At 41.9% G+C, this 20,089-nt stretch overlaps 1 protein-coding gene across 6 annotated transcripts in view; it reads right to left on the minus strand.

Annotated features, from left to right (window-relative positions):
- The window catches only part of MAP4K3 (mitogen-activated protein kinase kinase kinase kinase 3), a 65,561-nt gene extending 45,917 nt beyond the window's left edge, over window positions 1-19,644 (minus strand). For all 6 annotated transcript variants that reach the window (XM_084202072.1, XM_084202071.1, XM_084202070.1 and 3 more), the window contains exons 1-6: window positions 19,439-19,644; window positions 11,477-11,534; window positions 9,257-9,347; window positions 6,519-6,583; window positions 4,218-4,273; window positions 1,422-1,469 (exon numbers count right to left, since the gene is read on the minus strand). In XM_084202072.1, coding sequence (XP_084058198.1) covers window positions 1,422-1,469; window positions 4,218-4,273; window positions 6,519-6,583; window positions 9,257-9,347; window positions 11,477-11,534; window positions 19,439-19,549 — 429 coding nt within the window. In that variant the 5' untranslated portion in view covers window positions 19,550-19,644. The remainder of the gene's footprint in view (window positions 1-1,421; window positions 1,470-4,217; window positions 4,274-6,518; window positions 6,584-9,256; window positions 9,348-11,476; window positions 11,535-19,438) is intronic.
- Between the last annotated feature and the right edge of the window lie 445 nt (window positions 19,645-20,089).

The following is a 20,089-nucleotide window of genomic DNA, read 5'->3' on the forward strand; positions in this document are numbered from 1 at the left end:
AGTGAAGGTTAGAGCTGGTTAAACACAGTTCCAAACATCAGCACTGCCCATCAGGTAGATGGAAAGGCAGCAAAGATGAACCTCCAAAGATGTGTGTTTTTACAGATTATGGCTTTTTTCAGAGCAGGAAAAGTCAGGCCTGCAATAAAATGCAGCTAACTTGGCCCACACTGCACAAGCACAGTTAATGAGCTTGGCAAACAGTGTAACAGCCCTGCTTACATGCTCTTGACCTTGTTCAACTTTCAAGCTAACAGGACAGGTACTCTAAACATGGAATTTAGCTACCGACGGAAGCAACCACAGTTCAGCAGTCAGGCAATCTGCAGATGAAGACAGTACTTTTCCATGCTCGTGAGAACAGATTAAAAAAAAATCTTCACAATGTAAGCACTGCAAGCATTTATTAGCACAGTTCTGCTTAGAAAAAGTATCTATGGACTGTATGCTTCCAAGCATTCTATAAAGTATAGTGGAAAACATTTAAATTTGTTGCCTGAAGTAATCTTTCATTCAGAAATTACTTTTATGATTGCTCAAAACCCAAATTGCTTTTGTGATTGCTCAAAACCCACATATTCTCCTGCAGCCATTGAGAACGACTTGGAATCAGGCTGCATGAAGACAACTACAGTTAAAACTGCTGGGGAAAAAAAGAAACCAAAACCAGCCAAACAAACAGTATGCAACAACACAAAAGAATATGATGATTTACTGTCAGATTTCCAAAGGGAAGCTTGCCAGGTTTGGAAGGGCTTTGGAAAGACTAGGTAGTAAAACCTCAGGAACAAAAAGTCACCAGGAAGCACCAGAAGGAAACTATGACAGAGTATAACAGTCTGAACAAGCCACTTTTGATATAGCTTTGCTGAGATGGAGATTTAAGTAAGTCAGTACTAATAGCCTGATTTGCAGCACCCTCTCTATTTTTAGCATGCGAGGGAGGGGACAGAAGTAGTCTCCAAGAACTGCACAGAACAGCAGCCTCTGCCCTGCAATCTGCTCACCACGATGCAAGAAGCCAAAGCAAGAGCTCTGCTCACTAGATGATTCAAAAAGAAGGGTATATGGAGCTCCCTGGAAAAGCTGTGGGAAGAGCAAACTTTTCTTTTGCATAGAGCACACACCATGACAGCTATCAGAACACATACTGCTCTGGACACCAGCTCATGGCTCAATTCCAAAGTGCTGGTCCACATAAAGAGTTTGTGTGGCTCCAAGGAAAAGAACAAACTATTTCCTTGCATATATTTTAAAGAAAGAATTTATTTTCCTTGGGCAGAAACTTTTATTTCATTCTAATAGATTAAAAATCCCACATATTCAAAAATGTACTGAATACTTATACATAACTGTAAAGATCACTAGAGGTGATGCAACCTATTTTAAAAGCACCAAAAAAACCTTCAGTTTTTACTTACCTTTATATCTCTGTGCATTTTTCCTTTACTGTGAAGGTAATATAGTCCCTGCATAAAATATTTAAATAGTAATTTAGTCCAACATTTTTCATTTGACATACATTTCTTATTTAATTACCACGTATATTTAGGATCCAATTTAATCATCTAAATGACTCACTCACTGAAGAACATTTTTATATTTCAGTGTAATTTGCTGTAAATTTGCAGATTTAATATATGTAGCAACATATCTAATATCTTTATATAAAGCAGCATACCTAGGCATCTTTATATAAAGATATTTAAACATTTATATAAAATACAGGATAGATGGAAGTAATACCAGTCACCACATCTATTGGAAGAAGAGTATTTCCCAAACATGTTTTTCTCTGGACATGGTAACTGTCACATTTTTAGACCAAAGTAATTACTGGCAAATGGCCTAGGAGTCTTCTATTCAGCAGTGAGATCACTGGACCACTAGTGAAGCTACCTCCTGTATCATTACATATTTCAATCAAGCCTAGAAATTCAACTCTGTTTCGTGGATTTCTGCAAAAGCATTCAGCCGCCTGGGTCATGTACCAAAACATTTTTAGACTCAACACGAGTTAGAAACTAAGTTTAAATTCTGGAAGAATTCTGTAGAACCAAATCCCTGCATGACATATCAGAGACCATGTTACTTTTGGACACTCTAGGCTTATCTCTAAAATTCTCTTCCAGAAGTAAAATCACACACAAACATCTTCCTTGCTCTGTGACCATGAACCTTCAAAAGGCTCCATGTTCATGGGAAATATCCATGTGAAGACTCATATTTTTTTGCCAGTTTATGCAAGACATCAGACAGTTGACTGCAAAATTTAAAGTGTAATTAATCAAAGCATCTACCAGACCACTGCAACAACTGGCATTAGACAGAAGAGTACCATGCACACTCCTTAAATCTCTGGATGCTACTGGCATACAAAGGCCATTAATTCAGACACTTTTAGTACTGCCCTGGAAGAACGTGAAGTCACCCTTTTCAAAACTGAATGTCTGGAGACAATTACTTTGAAGGTCATATTTAAAAGATACATCTTTTCAGAATCAAATCTCACAGATCCCAGCAAAATGGACAGCAAGTATATTTTGAAAATGGAGGATTCAATGGGCTTCTATATATGGAAACTGAATATTAACATCAGCATCCAAGTGAGACTCTGAACTCACGGACACTGGTGGCAAAACTAATGTTGGACAAATTACTTCTATGGATGGACAATAAGCCTATATTCTCAGACTTCTTACTCGAGAAAATAGTGAGAAAATTATAAGCCTCAATAAGATATCTGAACCTACATGCATTATATTTGGTCAGAGCACTACAGACATGTATTTACATACAATTTAAAATATAGAAAAATGGGTCAATGACTAACACCTAAGTAAGCTTTTTTCCCCCCACACAATTTATACATATTAACCAAGATATCTTCCCACACAAATAAATGGCTTCATAAATTCCATTCCAGACTACTCACTCCTCCATATCTAAGCAGATTATGGAACTGATTGATGGACTATCTGGTGGGTAATTGATTGCTAAATGGTTGTATCCAGAGAGCAGTGGTAAACAACCTCAATGTCCAGAGTGACAAGTGGGGTCCCCCACACTAGACTTTTTAGTATCTCCATCACTGATATAGACAGTGGGACCAAGGACATTCTCAGCTAATGTGCAGAGGCCTCATAAGAAAGATAGGGAGAAACTTTTTAGCAGGGCCTCTTGTGACAGGACAAGGTAAAATGGTTTTCAAGTAAAGGAGGGTAGATTCAGATTACATCTAGGGAAGAATTCTTTTATTATGATGGTGATGAACTACTGGAAGAGGTTGCAGAGAGAGGTGGTGGATGCTCCATCTCTGGAAACATTCAAGGTCAGGTTGAACTGGGCTCTGAGCAACCTCATCTAGTTAAAGATGTCTCTGCTCATTGCAGGGGGGTGTCTTTAAAGGCCCCTTCTGATGCAAACCATTCTAAAAGTGCCTAAGAACAAAAGGGTTTAAAGACTCAAAACCCTTAATGCTCCCAGATGTCACATAAGCCTGATCTGTAAGTAAAAAAAAGTGCCACATCCTGCAAGTCAGAAGGCAGCAGTCTCTGGCATAGCACAGGGAGATGCTAAGTGACAACCAAGGGAGACGGCTTAGAACAGAGCCATCTTCAAAGAGTGAGAGGCAGCAGATCTCAACTGATGGCATTCAACAGGTTTGCTTTCACTACAAGTCAAGAACTGCTCTCTCACTGAGAAGCAAGACATCCATCAAAAAAGCAGTCTCTGATTAAGTTTTACTGCTGTATTGAACCTGTAACTTAGGAAAGAAAAATGAAAGCTAGCATACCCACAAGGGGAGGCTAATGACTTCAACATCTCAAGCATACAGGCCATTTTTTCCTATTGGCACAGATCAATTATTAGATATGCAAAATGGAGTGTTTTAATTTTCCTTCAAACATGCATAACTAATTTATATCATAAATATGGATCAATAAAACACAGTGCTTCCCCCTTTTTAAAAACAAATATAAAATTAACAGCAGAAAGATGACAAGAGCTTTCTTCAAATGATCCAGGGTAATTGAGGATATGCAATTATACAAATTTCTAGGCTGTAATATGGGACCTACTCAAAAGTCCGAGAAAAGCGCTGTGTCATCCAGTTACCGGACTTCCATGGCATCACATGTTATTTGTAGCTTTTATTCTTAGCTTTTAATACTTTTACATTAAAAGACAATCACAAGAACCTAAGGAGACACTACCTGTAGTGTTTCTCTGCTAACATAGGCAATCTGTTGCTCTGATAGTGGTCCAGTCACTGAAATGGAAGGGAAAAAGAAAAAAAATCTCAAAATCACGTAAGATACCACCCACTCCAAATTCATACCTCAATTACTTTTATTTGAACTGACAGGACCTTACACTACTAGTCTCTAGGTAAATGTGCTTAGTCTTTATCCCAGACTGAGCACCCTAAAGATCATAGCATTTTTTAAAGTCAAAAATGTCCAGTACTGTTAGAATGGAAACTACTAATTCTACTGTATTTAAATCTAACAGCACTTAGGAAAAAGAAGCACAAGTAATGATTTAGGCCTAACTCTTTCCTCTGAACAAACCCATTGTGTTCTTCTATAGAGGGCTGGACTTTAAACTCAGTGACTCGGAGCTGCAGCCAACTCTGTTCAGTCCCCTTTGAGCCCTGGGCAGTTCTTTGTACCATTTGTGACCTGCTCTGTCTTTCCATCTTTTCCACTGACAGAGAAACTGTTCCCTCCAGCTTCTCAGCCTTGCTCTGAAATCAGCTGTCAGCACGGCTGCTCCTGGGCCTGCCACACCAAGCACCTTCTCAAACTCCCCCTGTAAGCAGGTTCAGCAGTTTCCCAAGGTAAGGAGGAATCTTGCTCCCTCTCTTTCTCTCGAGGGTCGAACTTCACTCAAGTCTCTTAGAGGAAGACAATTAAATTCTGAACAAATATGCAAACCAAACAGTGAGTGGCAAGCAAGGAATGGTCTGTGACTCGTCCCAGTCACTGGACTTTGATCCTGAAATTAAAGGGGTTTAAGACCAGGAAATGCATTCCTGACCGTAAGCTTTTCAGGTCTTGCACAGAAAACAAAGAGAAGTTGGATGGAGTTTCTCAAAGGACACTGAAGGAGTAGAAAGTTAAGACAATCTAGATTAAAGAATCTAACTGCTTAGCTTCTACAATATTAGTATCATGCAACATATCTTCAAAGTCAGTCTACATCCAACTTCTCTTTTCTGAAAGAAAAACTCCAAACCCACACAAAACTATATATAGTGGCACCCACAGTAGGTGGATCTAGGCACCTAATTTTGTTTTGAGAAATTTCATTCTGCTTAACTCAAATGACTCGAGATTACAGAGGCCTATAGTTCAATTGGAATAGGACTCTCTAAAACATAATAAAGACCAGAAAAGAACCTTCCATTCTAACTACCACCAGAGAAGCCAAAAATCAGCTGCAACGGGAAGCCACTCCTGTAGACATCTGCTCAGGCATTTATGCGGCATGAGCTCATTTCCTACTCTACAGGTGTTCCACAAAACAAAGACATTAAACATGATGCTTTTCTCAAAATTCGCAAAGAGTTAAAGGATCACCAAGGCCACACTCAAATGACTATGACAGGAACATGGCAGGAACTTGTGAATTGGTGCTTCTTTTAATTGCACCCAAGGTAAACATAAAAAGCTGTTTACGCACAAGAGACCCTCACACAAAATTTTCACAAGTAAGAATATAGATAGACTTCCTCAATAAAAAACATCACCTGAGAATCCCAAAGCCATTACTCACTTAGAGCATACTCCTTTCCTACAAAGGTCTTAATTCCAGGGCAATAAAGTCCTTCAAAACTGATTTTGTCTCTTGAAAAATAGCAAGCAGTTGATTGATCCTGTCTTTATCCAACAGATTCACAGACAGCCCTTGTTTCTTTGACTGCTCACTGAAGCCAAGCCTAAAGCAAATATAGAGACCACCTTTGCTTTTCACACGTCATACATCCAGCTTAAAAAAACCCTGAAAAAACTTAAAAATACCCTCATGGAATACAATACTGGTATGCAAACATTCAAACAGTTTACAAAGGACAAGAGCAGTCATGCTAATCAATCCACGTACCTAGGTTTCTGTAGGAAGTGGTATAGATTATACTAAAACAAACTTCAAAAGCTCAGAAACAAAATGGCTATGAAGCAAGACAGCACATCAAGACATCAATTTTTTTTTTACAATGTAAGATTGTCAAATATTTTACAAATATTGCCAAAAATTGCACAGCCTTTGAACACCAGTGACAGGCATATGAGCCCCTGAAGGATGGAAATAACTTCTGCTGCACACCCCCCCACCACTAATGTTGTTTACAAACCCCAAACCAATTACATAAAAACATAAGCTAAAATTGATCTTCAGTGAATTATTATGGATACTAAATTTAGGATTCCTCCTCTAATTCCAAAACACTGCAATAATTTCCATTTTTGAAAATAAGCTGTACTTTGATTTTAAGGAATAAAGTCTTGACATACCATGATAAATATCCTGTAGAGAGCCACCTCCACAGAACTCCATGCAGATCCATAGCTTGTCTCGTCTAAAGAGTGAATAAAACCATTCATTAGCTGTCAGATTTGCGGAGGACTTGTAAAAGATAAGTCAGAGGACTCAAACACTATAAAGCACAACACAACATGCTCTGTATAATGGAAAGTACAAGTCAAATAATGAGTATAATTTAGTCTTTAAGTGACACTTCACTGTCTAAACAGTAACTAATGAAAAAGTAAAAAATATTCTACTTTAATAAAGCAATAAAAACAGTATTAGTGAAACATTCACACTGATTTTTGCTGAAATACATTTTTCTGAGAGTAGAGACAAAACAGATGTGGGTTCTTATTGCTTCCTTATTTTCACTTCTCCACTTTTTTCATAGCATAGGAGTTAACACAAACAAGAAAAAAATACAAAACAAGAAGCCCCAGGAGTCTCTCAACTCAATTTCTTTCACAGCAAATTAAGTGAAACTGTAGTGCTTTAGTCAAAGCTAGGCAGAGCACAGCCCATGCTGTGGGTAAGTACCTGCTCAGATAAAGACTTTTCCTTCAAAAATACCTATGGATATTTTTGGTGGCAGGGTCAGAAGGAAAGTTATTTAGCTCTTCTTCCCTTATGAAGGGAATCAATTCAGTGTGATTCACTGTACCTCCAGAAAAGGTGCTTTCCAAGAATAGACAGTGGGCTGAAGGATTTAAAGGTATCTTCTGTCATGGCCATTAACTCTATTTTCACCCAGTAATTTTCATTGGTAAGATGTGGCCGCAAAAAGGCACCAGGCAGAGCAAAAAATCTGGGACTTGCCTAGTCACTCCTGGCCATCAAAATACTCAGGTGGAAAAAAAAAATCCCATACAGCCACCTGAGAGCAGACAGTAACACAGAAGAACCAAAGGTAAGACTGACGGTTGTTCTGCAGCTCCCTGATGACCTGGTCTTGCGTGTCTTGCACTCAATAAGGCTCTGATAGAACAGCTGAGCCACATTTGTGACAGGATTTTTGCAAGACAGTGGTGGAAGTGCTGAGGTTATCTCCTGAGCTGCAAACTGCAAGTGTTCTCATCAGCAGGTGACAGCTAGAATAGCTGCTGCTCCAAGGAGAACTCAGTCTTTCTTGGATGTCATCCCCTTTTATGTCCAGAGTGCACATGGTCCTCAAAGCTACATTCCCAGCTGCTTCCTCTAGGAGTGGGAAAGGTATTGTCCAAGCATTACAGGAGTTTTAAGCAGTAGAACTCCCTGGCTGTTAACTCCATTCATTTCAAGGGGTCAATTAAAGCCTTGCTTGAAATAATATTAAAACTTTCCACTGAAATAGCTGGCCAAAGCCAGACACAGAAGCATGTGACAGCCCATGCAAGAAAACTGAGTAAGAAAGAACCACTGAAGAGACATCTCCAAGTCCCTTCTTTGTTCCCCACAATGATGCAGGACTTAAGACAGGGACATTTTTGGGGGCACTGGACTCATGGGCCCACGTGGTTGCATCCTATTTGATGTCAAAAGTAGCAGCACTGTGGAAGTGGAAGAAGCCAGAACTCTCCCAGCAAAATAAGAGACATGAAGCATTAAAGTGTTGCAAATTCTCACTTGCTTACTGGGCATTCACTTCCCAGTAGGCAAGCCCCACAGAAAACAGAAAAAGAACACAAGAGGATCAGAAGAGGTGACTAGGTGACTACATTTCTTAGGTTTAAATCTAACCTTTTATCACTGTGCCTAAGCACTTTGAGACAGGTGAAGATCCCTGTAACAACCAAGAGCAACAGTGTAGAGTGTAGAGTCTTTCTACAGAGCATATGGCCTGAGCAGCAAGGAAAACAGAGACAGGACCAACAGTACCATCGAGGTTCTGCAAGTTAACACCCAGGCTAACAGGAAGGCAGAAATGTCACTGTTTGAAAAATCCCTATGCAAACAGAAGAAATTCTTGGGGAACAATATGCTGATGACTAGCAAGTATAGGACAATAGTATTTTTCTTATTCTTCTTAGCTTTGAAATATGCTTAGAAAACAAAAGCTCAGGCAGCAAAAGGTCTCAGACATTGATTGCCCAGACAAAAAAAGAAGCACTCTCACCTCCAACTTGAGTACAGAAGAGGCAGTGTTTCAACACAAAAATGGTCAAGAAAGTTAAGTGCAACAACAGTAGTTGTGCACTGTTTTCACATGAAATTTAAAATATCACCAGAAGCAGCTTTTTATTAGTTGTGCTAAGCAATCTGTTCCCACTATGACTGGTTAAAAGAAGTAGCTGGTAAGACAACTGAATACATTTATCAATGTTTCTACAATGCAAATAATCTCACCCCCAGAAACAAACACAAAACCCTCACATTCTGGTCAGAAGTTCACACGTTGGAAAAACAGACATTCTATTGAAACAGATTTAAAAGATACTATATACACAGACACTTCATACTTGACATACTTCTGCTTCATTTTCCACTTACATATTAGATTCAAAACTTTAAGCATCAACTTATTTGCAAGAAAACATGACTATGTGGTCACTGAACAATTTTGCTGGAAGAAAGATTATTTAGAGAGAGACACTGTAGTAAATAGAAGAGATTTGAAGGTGAATGAAAAAAATACACCAATGGATAATACTTTGTAAATTATATTTTGCCTATGTCACCTTATAGATTTGTCCTTGACAAGGGGACAGCGACACATTTTTAAGTGAACAAAAGAAACAAACTGTACCTGAGATAGCTGCCAAAATAAGCAACAATGTTCGGATGTTTACAGTCTTTCATCATAATGATTTCCTGCTGCACAACAGCAAAATCTTCTCCTGAAATGCAGTAGAATGAGTATTTTCTTTGGCCTGGGTTATAGTCACATCTCAACTTTCAGCACATGTTTATAAAATAAACATTCTTAGTAATTAAGACGAATTATCTGCAAGTTTCATAGACATAAATCAGCTGTAAATCAGTATTTATTAGCACAGGCTTAGCAAAAAGTAATGATATTCTGAAGTTCCACGCTGGGACAGATGGACCTCACATCTACTGATAGCTCTTACAATATTTGCCATAGCTCTTTCTCAAGGCCTCATTTTCCCTCAGACCCCACTGTGTCCATCTGCATAAGCCCTGCCAATAGCCTGGGTTCTTAAAAACACAACAAAACTTTGCTATTTTTGACCACATGCCCATTCTCGTTAGCTCATCTTCTTAAGCAAAAAAAAACCCCAAAACCAGTCGCTAGCAGACTGCTGCTGCAACATTTCAGCAGACTCCACAAAAATGTAAATTTATGGACTGTAACTCACATCCAGAAAACACTGACACAGGGGTGATATTTACCTGAATCTCACTGTTTGGTACCATGGCTGTCCAGTCTTTCTATTAAAGGTTCTTACCAGATGTGTACACTGAGAAAATCATGTGTGAAACCTAACACACAGCTGAGATGTTTTTCTTTTGGGAACATTTTAAGTTTTTCCCAGTACATTAACACACTGATGACCTATCCATTGAGTTATTTATAACCAGAAATATGATACTCCCATGTATTTTATTTAACTGACAGCAAATTTCAAATCATAAGCTGCAAGTTAACGTCTATCTATAGTGTGCTGCTGATGGCTTCCAGGCTGGACTTTTAAACACACTTATTTTCACATGTGGACCTCCCTGAAAGGACACAGGTCCTCCAGTGTGCAGCATTTTCACTGCATTTAAAATAAAAGTAGCCTAAAGCCTTGAAACAAGTTCCTAAACATTGTTAACCCTCAGTCTGCACACTGTACACCAATCTGCAAAACTTCCAAAACAGGGCAGCTGAAGTCTACTCTCTGAGCACCACTCAGGTGTCCAAAGGCTGCCAAAAAATACTTCAGTGCAAGATGCCAACCGTTCACCCATCACCACAGCATGGGGGCAAGTTCCCCCAGCTGCAGGGCAGCCCCATGCTCTGCCCACAGCACAGTTAGCTACTCTGATGACCCATATCATGCACAGCCAAGGACTACAGCAATGGGAACTGATGTAAGAAAAACAGAGAAGCAGAACTAGACAGGAGCATCTGAGATCACACTTTCAGTGTGAGGACAAGAAGCGTGATTAACACACACTTTTTGAACTACCTAGTAACATACTGTCCTATCTTGAACTTTTAAATGTGTGTGTACTGTGAAAACACAACAACCCCTTCCAGAATTGTAAGGGGAAAAAAATGGAAAAAACTTAATACCTTCTTTCCCTTCTTGCCCACACAGACCTTAAGGATCAAACCAGGTAGTTAAAATATTACACACCCCAACATTAAATCTGGAAATGGAACACCAGCAGTTAGAAGTTAGACACAAAGTCTGGATGTTTTATTTCCCAGATTAATCCTATTCAAAAGGCCTACTCTTATTAATAGAACAGACTGCAGGCTGAGGACTGATCTGTAGGGCACATGTGCTTTGTGAAATCACCACAGAAGCACAGTGCAAGCATAAATCTAGCACAGAGTGAAGTCCTAATCAGAGCTTCCAAAAGATTTTCAGGAAATGTACTCAACTCCCAGATACTAATGTTCAGCTATTATTGCACCCTTCTTTTTAGTTCTTCCTCTACTCTTTTACCAGGCAAATTCTTTTTTACCTTGCTGCCTTCTTGTGTTCCAGAAATTTTTATAGCACATGGGTCGAACACCGGACAAAAAACCCCAAAATTCTCAATGAAATTTTAATCAGCTTTCACTTAACTGTTCTCCAATTACATTTTTCCTCTTACATCTTATTTGCCATGATTTTTTTTTAGAAAAGTGTATTTTTTCCTACACCAGAACAGTGTAATTTTTTTTAGAACATTCTACTTTTTCCAACACCTTCTTTCAATAAGTGGACTTGACTGATTTTGTACAATTGTTCTCTTAAGCACAAAAAAATTTAGTTTCTGCGGCTTACTTAGTTAAGAAACCACTTACCTGGTTCTAGTTTTATTACTTTAATTGCTGCAAGCTCACCAGTGTTGACATTTCTAGCCTATAAAAAAACAAAAAAAGGAGTATTTAGAAAGCAGAATGCAGTACCCACCTCTGCATTCCTGACTTGATGTTCTCTGGCAGCAGTAGCCAAAGAGTAACTGAAGTACACAAGGGTTTAACACAGTGGAACCACTTGTTGGGGAACACTAAACAGGTGATTTATACTGAGAACTGAAGTTTTAAGTCTGCTCAGGAAACTACAATGCCACACAACACTTGAATTATGCAAGTCCTCAACCATGCTGTGCTTCGTGTGAAAACCCATAAACAAACCAACCACTGAGAGACTGAAAAGCAGGTGTAACACACGTGGGTCTCTCAGCAGCCAAGGGATCCAGGGCACACCAAGGGCTGTGCTCTGCAGTGTGCAGGACCACTTGCAAGACTCCCAGATGAGCAATGCAACCCTTCTTCTTCATTTTGCTATGTGCAAGGCCCTTGAACCTTCTTCTCCAAAAACAACAGCCTCGCCTTGCTGCAAAGGGTTGAAAAAAGCAAGGCACCAACAAAGGAGTTAGGGAGCATTCCCTTCAAAACATTCCCTTTGGACACACAGCAGCCAACTGTAGCAGCAATGACTCAGGTGCTTCACTGCATTTTCACACATGGAATGTTCTGAATTGGAAGGGATCCACAAGGATGAAGTCCAGATCCTAAGTGAATGGCCCATACAGGGATCCAACCCGCAATCCTGATGCCATTAACACCATGCTCTGACCAACAGAGCTCTGTCCTGCAAAGGCCTCAGTTCTACTGAGCAACCAAGGAAGCTACATTTTTGAAAAGCTATTAAGAAGCAGCAGAAATTACTATAAAATTATTTCTCTTCTACAACTAATTGAAAGCCAAGAAGCCATTTGCCTAGGGCTTTCAGAGCATTTCTGTGCCCCTGCACCCAACCATGGAGAGAAGGCAGCAAAGCTGCTTCCCAGCACTAAAGCAGCAGCTCCTGAAGGATGCTCAGCTACAGCCTCTTCTATCCCCAAGGGAGGCTTGCACCCTGTAGGAGTACAGATTGCAGTGCCCAGTCTACCCCTACATAAGGCTCAGAGGCTGCTTTTGCAAAGGTCAGAATTACAGAACTTAACACATGTAGCCAGGGATCCACCTTGTAAGCTGCTAATAGTCTCATTTAAGTCACTTTAGGAAGTCAGGAACTCAGAGCCTTTATGGACTCACCAAGTATGTGCAAGGTTTGTTACATGGCAGCTTGGGACCCAGCTGTGGAACCAAAAGTGGAGGGGAAAATACCCCTAAGGCTATAAAAAGTAAACAAGAATAAAGTGGGGAAATAAATGCAGAAGGTATTCCTGCGTTTAGATATTTACTCAGCTCACTCCTTGGACAGCTGATCTCAAACCTCTCACTATTCTTTGGTATGGCAACACTGCTGCAATGCTAAGAGCGCTGGCATTTGCAAATCATTTGCAGGCAAAGAGATTCTGAGACCAGTGGGAATCCTATGAAAGTCAAGGAGAAGTCCAAACCTGATTGACTGTGGGAAAAAACAGTTAACAAATAAATTTTCTCTGGCAGCCTTCCCTTTAAGTCATTATTTATCCACCCCACCAATGGCAGCAAGGTCTCCAACCATCACTGGTGGAAAAAAGATGCATAGACATTAATAACTGCAAAAACACGAGTTCCTTTCATTTGTACCAGAGAATAAAGGCAACACATGAATAAGTGCCACCACTGAAGCATGAGCTAGGATCTTAACTCCTTATTTCTTTTCCTAACATACTTTCTCCACAGCAAGAAACAAACAGAAGCAAAAAGTTCATTAATCAGACATCAGCATTTTTTAACCTCCAAGACAAACAAGAAAAGTTACTGAAGCTTTAACAAAGCTGAGCTGTGATCATCAGAGGGGCTTGTTAACACTTACAGACTTGTTTTAGGACAACTTGTACTAATAAAATGATCAATGAAATACAACTGTAGTGGATACAAGTGAGAAGACCCTGAAGTTACACACTCTGCGCAAGCCGGGATGGAAACATTTCACAGGCCTCAGAAACCCTGCTCATTATTTTTTTGTTTTATTTATTTTTAACAATACTATGTCCAGCTGTCAGGAGTTTGTGTCACTGACTATGGCTCCATAGGTCACTATGAAGACACCATGACAGAAATTTTTCCTGGGCTTATGAAAGCCAGAAAGGAGGAAGAAAATCTGATTTAATGCAGGCCACCAACACCTTCAGCAACAGCAGGCTACCCTGTGCTTAAGGGCATAGATTAAAAAAACATGACTCCAAGTTGAGAACCTGTATAAGTTATAATTTTGCATCTTGCTCCATTTGGGTTATCAGCATTGAAGGTATTATCAACAGCAGGAATATGAATTGTCTTTGTTAATCTGAGTAATAAAAAGATTATTCTGACTGTAGTGACACAAGGGCTCCTTGTAAAGGCTAGGGATGAGAATGAGGTACTCCTGATAGGTTTTACTAGTTCTCAAACACCTTTCAAATCATCAGCTGTGAAGCAATTCCTCCTCCAAGCTCACTTGAATGAGAGACTGAGAATGACCGAAGCACCGTATGGTTTTCAACAGCTGTGGGAGCTGGCTGTGACCCTGAATTTGGGGGTGCCTAAGTATGCACCATACAGCACCTCAGAATGTGTAGGACACTGTCTTGGACTTTTATTTAGGAAAATCCCACTGAAATTGCCAGTTCCTTATAGGTTTTGACACTGGAAAATCAATAAGCAGTAGGTGGGTGAAGAATGATTTCAAACAAGTATTTCTGAGCTGAAAAAATGCAACTAAAATTTTGAAGAGGCTCAGATAAGAAAACCCTAGCACATTTTTTGTCACCACTTACACTCTTACCTGCTCTAACTCCCAGCCTTTGTGATGCTGAGGTTTACAGCACCCATCCATGTGCAGGAACCTTCAAATGCAGATTTCATTGTGTCAATGGAAATATAGGTTTTCCAGAGGCAAAGATTAGCCTACAATGCCTTCATCTACATGCAGACACTTTACCAAATGTATACAGCATTTATAGAATGTCTGCTCTTGAAAACTCTAGAAGGATGCTAATCCTATCAGCAGCTGAAAGAACTATACTCTTCCAGAGATCTAGACTGCCATCTGAGCAGGAGTTTCAACTGCTAAGTCAAGCTGAAGGAGCACTACCTAATTAAACAGGAAATAATTACTAGTGTACTCTATAACAACAGCAGGATATCAGAAAAAAAATTATATAAAAAATCACCAGCAACCAGAAATAAAAGCTAAAACTGTCAGGCTTTGATTATCCTTCAAATGGAAACTGATACTATAAAGCATACAATGCTGCAATAAACCCAAAAAAGCAAAAGTCTAAGACAGGGGCTTCTGGTTTTGACCACTTCCTGTGTGAACTACTGAACAAAATGATTTCTAAACAGGTTACTACTCCATGGGAAAACTGGTCCCAGTGTACAAAGAGGCTTCCCGAGCCTGATTAACTCTACTCTACAGGAAAACGCACCCAAGCAACTCCCCAGCCCTTCTCTTCAGCCTCTCTCAAACCCTCACAGCTCCCCCAGCTAAAAATAATTAGCTTCCATATTCTGGTAGAAAGTGTAATACCACAACCCAACACCGACAATTTCAGAAAGCAATGCTTTGATAAAGTTGATGTTAAACAAAAACCTCTGTGCAAGGCACAGATTACTGGTTAAAGAAACCACAGTCCCAGAAACGAAGCCCTATAGCACTTATTCAGTGCAGTAAAAATGGGATGGCAAAACATCTACCTCCCTTCTCTGCCTACCTGACAAGCTTCAAAAACCAATTAAAGCTGAACAGAAAGATGTCAAAACACAGACATTTATTCCTAACAAAGTGAAGATGCTTTCAAAAGCTGTAATGTCAATCAGGAAGAATGGAAGACTAAAATGCCTATCAAAAAACATCATTTCAACATTTCAGAAGCAGCAAACTGAAGAAGAATTGATGCCCTAGTGGATCACCCCAAAAAAGAGGAGCAAGGGCACACACATGTAGAGAAGAGGACACCAAAAATTAGAAGTTCATCAAAATTCAGGTTCATCTGACCCGGACACATTCTCCTCCAGCAACACACAGAGGCACTATCAGCAACCAGACACCCCAAAATATGGATGGCAGCAGAAAGCATTAATAGTCACCAGCTGTTCTCCAGAGATACCCACAGAAGTTTTCAGCATGAGGCAGTTAAGCTGGTGGGTAAATGACTTGCCTCACCAAAACCAACCTCTCTGCCGAAGGGCTAGCGAACAAAAACCAGGCTTTCCTTTTTGAAAAATGAGACCTCAAACAATGTGCACCCCAATGAGTTATGTTGTCTTCATTTGTTATCTGGCTGAAGTCATAAATGCCAAAAAGAACGGAAAGAAGACAAACACAGTATAATATATAACCTCTGCAGGAACAATAATCTCGCTAATTATCACAGCTGTTTGAATTTCAGCAAAATAAGGGCCTTTTTTGCAGTAAGGTGTTGAAAATCTTTGGAAGGGTCCACCTGCACTAGACAAATGACCTGTGAGATGACAAATGAAGTTCACCCTTTATTAAACCAAAGCAATGATTTTTTTTTTTAAACATATGCTGTGATATAAATTAATCATATGAACAAAATGGACCTACAATCACCTCAGAAAATACTTCCAAGCTCTGTGCAGTCACTACCAAAATCAAACATACGGGGATAGGGACAAACGGGAAACCTAACAAGACAGTCTCTGTCAGAAAACCCTGTGAAAGCATTTGTGACCCAAACCTTAAAAAAAAGGCACAACTTACAGAATATCTGGGACTAGGGATTGTTAGAATGGCAACTTCATAGCAAGAGACACAAGAGTCTTCCTAAATGTGAGAAGGACAAATGCAGAGCAAACAAAATTAAGCAACTACCTCATCTTTAGGAATATTTCCTGAAACTAACAGGACAGGACACTATCTCTGTTTCACAATCAAATAACCCTAATTCTTCTCTTATGCTTTGCTGACCACCATATACAACTAAATTCTTTGCAAAAATGAAATATAGAAAATAAAAACCAGAAATGACCCACACAAGGAATACATGAAGAATTAAGCAATTCACAGAACACTTCATCTCTTACAACAAATTTGCACTGGTGCAAGCTAGAATAAACACATTACTGTTGACTGTGAATACTTGATAGAGAGCTAATGGCATGACATGCTACCCATTACCTTTCTTGCAATGAATCCATTATGATTTGCTCCAAGGCCCTTTTGAAAGCTAAACTTTGGTGGGAGTGCAGACAACTGTAAAATATTGGCTTGAGCCAAAAATCTGTACTGGCAGCGCACTGACATGCCCCCCTTTCCAGATACCAGGCTAGAGAGCAGGACCACAGCAGCAAGATTGTATCCATCTGACCACATCCTCCTTTCCCTCCAACCTCTGTAGTTCAGTCCTCATCATCAGCTCTTAGGTCAATAAACTCCAGACCAGCAACTCAGCCTTTCTCCTTTCTTTAAAAAATATATATATATAAAATTTTTTTAAACAAAACAAACATTTAAACCATGGCCTGCCCTAGCTCACTTCAACTAGAACAGAGTAAGAGAAGTAGATGTTACTCTGCTCTGCATTCAGCTCCTGAATGCTTTGCCAGGAAATAAGGTTGCAGAAAGCCAGCATTTAGCAAGACTCAACATAACAAGACTGTCAGCTTATTAAGGCAATAATCCCTGCTTGCTAACAACAGAAACACTTTCCTACATGGCACTCTCTGCTAAGGGGGCAAAACCACAAATTACAGCTTGAAGCTGTCCAAGCACTCTGCTGAAATCCCACCACTGATGAGCACTGTTGGCACACAGCTGATTTCAACTCCACACAATTATTTCATCCATCTCAGAGTTCACCTACAGGTGAAGGCAAAAGAAAGGGGCTTTATGAAACCACTCATGAACATAAGGCATTAGTAAGTTCACACGTGGATGACACTTCAGACAATATTACTACTTGTCACATTAGAAGTAACTGGCTTTCATTGCTGTTTTTGGGCTACTTTTATGCTTCACTTTGAAGACAGCTTGAGCAAGACCTCGTCTCAGAATGAAACAAGCAATAATCCACACAACAGAAAAGCACCTCTCATCTTCCCTACAGGGTCCACAATCTAATCAGGAAACACTTACCTCTCATCTAGAAAAAATAATTATAATACCAGCCTAGTGTATCCTGATCCTGCTATATCACCATCAGCTGGTACAGGCACATTGTAAGCATCAACAAATCCACTCTGTGCCTCAAACAAGAAAAAGTCACAAGCAGTGCCAAACACTGGCCACTCACAGAGCACCAAACTGAAGGTTACTGCAATCTAAGTGTGATAAACATCAAGGAAACCCTCACAAATCTTTATCAGATTTCACATGCACGGTGGTATTGCATACGTAAATATTCCAAACTCTGTGGTTGAAGATAATATCCTTAAAATGAAACCAAAAAGATAGATGACTTGGTTAATTCGCATCCTTCAGTCACATACAGAACACTGAAAAAAATCCAATTGATAAGGTATCAGAGTCAATATGCCAGTTAAACCAGCAGCAGAAAGATACATACACAACATAAAACAGTTAGCAGCAAAACAAAAACCCAGAGCATACGGCAAGTAGACCTGAACAAGTAAAAGGTCAGCACAGTACACAAATACTCAAAGCAAGCTAGCAAGGTGGAGCAAACAACATAAAACACCCTTTCAATTAAACAATTAATAAAGCAGGGAGTTAGCACACCAAGACTGCAGGAACAAGAGGATTTAGGTCCTGAAACTTCCATGACATTTAAGAGAGATGAGATTAAACCAAAATCAGCCCAACTCAAATAAGACTTCATTTTAGACACATTCAGCTAAAGTGAAAGGCAGCATTAGCACCAGTTCTGTGCACCTCAAACTGTGGAATGGCTCTGCATGTTTTCCTACAGTCCTGCCTCCCAAAGCAAGTTTCCTCACACCCACCCTGCGATGACAAAAACAGGGCAAGAAGATGCTTGGAAAGTACACAGTTCCAACAAGGCTTCCACCAGGCTGCACATTACAAACTCAGCTCTCCCCTCTGCTCCAAGGCCACACAAGAGCAGGTTACAACCAGCGTCATCCTATCCCAGGGAGAGGCTGCCACATCCCAACTGCTAGCTGGACACACAAATAACAACATACACTGGCAGAGCAGAGAAAAATTACAAATGCATTATAAAGCCCCTCCAAATAAAGAAAAACCAAATCAAATTATATTTAACTGCTTTTGCTTTAGCTTTGTTTCTCCTACGCTTGCTGAAGTTAGATCCGAATTCTGAAAGACTCTCATCCTAAAGACAGCAGTTCGCCTTCCACACGGTCAGACTCACGTCTCACACCGACACAAACACAATACACGGCATTCCCACACAAGACGGCGACGGGAGCAGCGACCGCGACTAATACGATGACATTTGGGCTGGAACCGAACTAGTAAGCTCCCCACACCCCTACAGTCCGCGGCTCGCTCGACCCCCAAGCTCCGCCCGTGACACAGCCGCCCGAGCCAGCAGCCAGCAGCAGCGGCCAGAGCCGGCCGCCGGGGCGGCTCCACGGCCGCCGGAAGCCGGGACGGGGCCGGTCCCGCACCGCCCGCCGGCCCCGGGGGTCGCCCCGTCGCACGGCTCTGCCACCCTGGGGACGCGGCCGGGCGGGGACGGCAGGGCCGGGCGCCCACCGCGGCCGTGCCGGTGCGGCGGCGCAGACCCCGCCGGAGCGGGGCGGCCTCGCTGCCCTCGGGAGGGCCAGGGCACGCCGTTGGGCGACAGAAGCTCTCCCAGATTTTGGAGGACGGGGGTGCTTGACAGCGGAGAGGGGGACACAGGTGACACCCCCGCCGGGTCGCGGTGCAGCGCCCACCTTGTAAACGTCGCCGTAGGTGCCGCTACCGATGCGCTGGATGAGCTCGAAGTCCTCCTGGGGGTTGCGCCGCGACAGGTCGCACACCCGCCCGCCTCCGCCGCCGCTCATGGTGCCAGGGGAAGCCCCGCTCGGCCGCGACCCCCCGGGCCCCGGGCGGAGACGGGGAGCGAACGCGGCGGCCCCGAGCGCTCACCGCCACCGCGCAGCCCGCCCCGCCAACATGGCGCCCTCCGCCGCAGCGCGCAGGCGCGGGGCAGCGCCCGCCCCCCTTCCCGGGGCGACGCGTCCTGCGCGTGCGCGAGGCCGGGCCGGGCTGTGGCAGAGCCGCTCCCCTCACGGCACCGCGGGGCGGAGCCGGTCCCCTCACGGCACCGCAGGCCCGGAGACCGTCCGCGCCCCGCCCCAACAACCCAGCGCGCCCTCCCGCTAAGGCGGAGCCGGAGCATTCAGCCGGCCCCCCCTCCGCAGCCGGGCTCATGGCGCGGGAGCCCGGGGGTGCAGCGGAGGACTCGCAAATTCACCAACCCCTGTGCCCGGGGCCGCTGCAGCACCGGAGCCCAACGACACCGCGGTGCTGACCCTGTGCACCAGGGACTGCCTTCCCTGTTCCCTGGAATCCATCTCCTGCTCTCCAGCTTGGGGCAGGGC

The sequence above is a fragment of the Fringilla coelebs genome, assembly GCF_963513975.1.
Source record: "Fringilla coelebs genome assembly, chromosome: 3".
NCBI classification, from domain to species: domain Eukaryota; kingdom Metazoa; phylum Chordata; class Aves; order Passeriformes; family Fringillidae; genus Fringilla; species Fringilla coelebs.